Raw genomic sequence first — 3,340 nt, forward strand, 5'->3', positions numbered from 1 at the left:
AAAAAAAAAAAAAAAAAAAAAAAAAAAATGTACCAAAAACATGTTCACGGAGTACGGAATTCCTCTGCGAAGAAGATAGCTTACCGAGAATTTCAAATGTCTGTAAGCATCAGAATAAAAAGAGAATTTTAAAAATTCTTTGTATATTTTGTCTCCTTTCCTTGGAGCAAATCTCTGGAAAGTCTTCTCCTTAGTCACGGGGTCTTCTTCGAGCTTGTAGTCATTCATTCGCTCACACACTTTATCCAAGAGGTCTGTGAGGAATGCCTCCGACGGGGCTAAGGGAATCTGTGGAGAAAAGCCAAAAAAGGGAGGAAACTCGTCTTAACGTTGATATTATTTAGAAGACCTTCCCCTGAATGCACGTGGTAGCACATCCCATCCCCCAAACAGTATTCCTGTCCTGATACAACATGGGCACAGTTCTATTATTTACATAATTTAAGGGGTTAGCCTAAATTCCGGTTTTTAAAAAGTACCTGTGTTCGAAAGCGGACAGAAGAAAAAACTTCTATTCAAGCTAGAAACTATACTTCTACAGGTGATCATTTTGGAGAGTCATGGAACATGCAGAATAAGGCATTAAACACAGGTAATGGCTGTTATTATCTATCTACTTGCAAGAGACAGACAGACAGAGCCAGAGAGAGCGCTCGGGTCTCTCCTCCAGCGCACCCCGAGCTGGGAGAAGGCCGGGCTTCGCGCTCCGCAGCCGCTGCCCTGCGCGCCGTGGCCCCTCGGCGACCGCTCGGGCCCGGGGGCAGGGAAAAGCCAGGCTGACAGAATCGCCCCTCTCGCAGGCGCGGCTGCGCTGCCTTTGGAACAGCTGGTGCCCGTCTCCGCGCGCCCCTCTCCCTCCGGAATCCAGCGAGGATTCAGAGGACCCTTTGGCCAACCACCTCCGCCCCGCGCGGGGGTCAAAGAGCACCCCTCGCCCTTGGTAACCGGGACAAAAACTCGGGGGCCGTCTAGACAGGTCAAGGTGCAGGATGCTGCGTCCCCGCGGCTCCTTCCGGAAGGGGGCGGGGACCCGCCAAGGGCGCCGCGGACGCGCCGCGGCCCCGCCGCGGCCCCGGCCTCTGCGGGCTTTCTCCCTCTCCACCCTCTGCTGATCAAAGTAGGAAGTTTGCATGACAACCATGGTGAAAGGGGCTGAATCACAAATGAACTCGATTTCGCCGATGTTGATATATCCAGCCTCCATTGTCCCCTTTCAGACGCAGTGTGAACCCTTCCGGTGCCGGCGACCGCGCGGCATTCACATGCGCGCTCCGGGCGCACAAAGGCTCCCCGCGCCCCTCCCTGCCATCTGGCCGCGGGGCTCGGGGCGGGCTGTGCGGCGCGCCTCTTCGCTTAACCCTGCTTCCAGCCAAAACCACTCGAGCGTCACTCCCGTCACCCCCCAGGCTCGGCAAGGAACGAACTCTGTAGAAAAGGAAGGAGCCAAAGAAAACCGGCACTAATGAACTTTCCATTACCACCACCACGTGCGCCGTGATAAAATATCCCTGCTTCTGCCTGCAAAACTCGATTTGAGATTGATTACGAACTGCTTTCAAGGCCCATGCAGTCATCTCTGAAATCAAGTCGTTTATTAAACTGGAGTGTACCGCGGCGTTCTTTATCCGCTAAAATATCAAGTTAAAAAATTGAGTGTTTTAAGGTTTTTGAATGTCTACACTCAAAAGACCCTAAAGAAAGTAGCTCAAAGCGCACAGTCAAAACACAAGTTACGTTTTTATTTACACCTTTAACTGTGCCACTTTAGCATCGTAAGTTGTAAATAAAACCAAAAACATAGGTTAGCAAATTGAAAATCTGTTTCAGAAACGAAAGATTAAATATCTATCGGGACTTAAAAGCTAGAAAACAGAGGTAGATTCTTAAATTACAGTTTATCAAGCAGATCATCAACAGAATGGTTATGGTTTCTTCCTGCCCTGCGTGTGCTTTCGTATATTTCCTTGTCTGGTCCATATGAATGGGCTCATAGCACTTTCTGCATGTCCACAAAGCAGCGTTTTTAACCTCAAAGTGAAGAGTTGGCTCTTTCATTTAAAAAATCTAACTGTGATCAAGAATCCATTCTCTCTCCCCCCTCCCTAACCCTCTCCTTCCCCAATCAAACTGTAAACACCGAGGGGCCACGCTATCACTGAATGGAGAGGGTCTGAGCATTGGCAGGGCGCTTTTGGAACCCTGGATGCCGTCCTTTACACACCACAGCATCTCCCGTTGAGAGGAGACTACTCTGGAAACTGTTTTTTTTTTTTTTTTTTTAAACTGACCTGACGTTCTGAGCTGCGTGCAAAAATCCTGAGTGTATAAGATCTGAGCAAATCAGGATGTCAATATGCGAGACCTTCCACAACTTACTTTTGAGAGCCGTGTTATTTATTTCCTGGGTTGATGCTTTTGAAAGAACAGTCGCCACAAGATAACTTTCCACCAAACGGGACTGTCTTCCTTATTTTGAAAGTGGAATTTTACGTATTTGAATATAGTAGTATTGTACCTATTTTAACGCAGATGTGTTATAACTAGGGATCAACACGCGAATCTTGCTGATTTCATACATCTTTGAAGGCTAACTGGCTTTTTGATGTAATTGCTGGCTCTTTTGAGTAAATGTTCTTTAGTAGAAAGAGTAGGAAATGTTACAGGCAGAGAGCTCAGAAAATGCCACGTTACAATCTTCACTGAAAGCAAGAAAGGAAAACACCCAACGTGAGACCTAGTAGTGTTCGTTTTACAGAAATATTTTTAAAAAACCGACCTAAAATGCCAAAGCGTCCGATTTTGTGAGAAAATTTTAAAGAAAAAGATGTTTATGCATGACAGCTATTTATACACTTATTAAAATGTACATGATCAGGGTTTTAAATGATTCCACTTAGTTGAACTACATTCACTAAACTTAAAGACTGTTCAGGGAATAATTGAGCCTTTTTCTCCCCTCAAAGCGTTTTGATTCTAAGAGTGCAATAAGTATTGAGACAAGTGGAATAAAACTAAGTCTTTCTTCCTACACTATGAAGATTCTGAATAGTACTTGTCAATAAAGCAACTCCTATTGTAATCTTAGGGGAGCATTTCCTCCACCCTGGAAGGAGGGTCTCAGAGATACTAACCTCATTAAAATATGAATGAAAAAGGCCGCCATCATTGTATCAGGAGAAAACCGATTCACTGGCATGGTTTTCCTATCAGCCATTACTTTTACAGACAGACTCATTTGGTATACGTTATAAATACAAAAACGATCTGCTACACTTTCATTACTATCTTAGCACACCCTCATCAAAGTAAATCCTAACTTTTGCCATTTTGGAATCTAGCT

At 45.4% G+C, this 3,340-nt stretch overlaps 1 protein-coding gene across 1 annotated transcript in view; it reads right to left on the reverse strand.

The window, feature by feature from the left end:
• The window catches only part of CNPY1 (canopy FGF signaling regulator 1), a 5,956-nt gene extending 5,728 nt beyond the window's left edge, over nucleotides 1–228 (reverse strand). The window contains exon 1 of the mRNA XM_024739126.1: nucleotides 85–228. Within this exon, the coding sequence (XP_024594894.1) occupies nucleotides 85–228 (144 nt within the window). The remainder of the gene's footprint in view (nucleotides 1–84) is intronic.
• Nucleotides 229–3,340: the final 3,112 nt, after the last annotated feature.

Source organism: Neophocaena asiaeorientalis, unplaced genomic scaffold (genome assembly GCF_003031525.2).
Source record: "Neophocaena asiaeorientalis asiaeorientalis breed wild unplaced genomic scaffold, Neophocaena_asiaeorientalis_V1.1 scaffold145, whole genome shotgun sequence".
Lineage (NCBI taxonomy): Eukaryota > Metazoa > Chordata > Mammalia > Artiodactyla > Phocoenidae > Neophocaena > Neophocaena asiaeorientalis.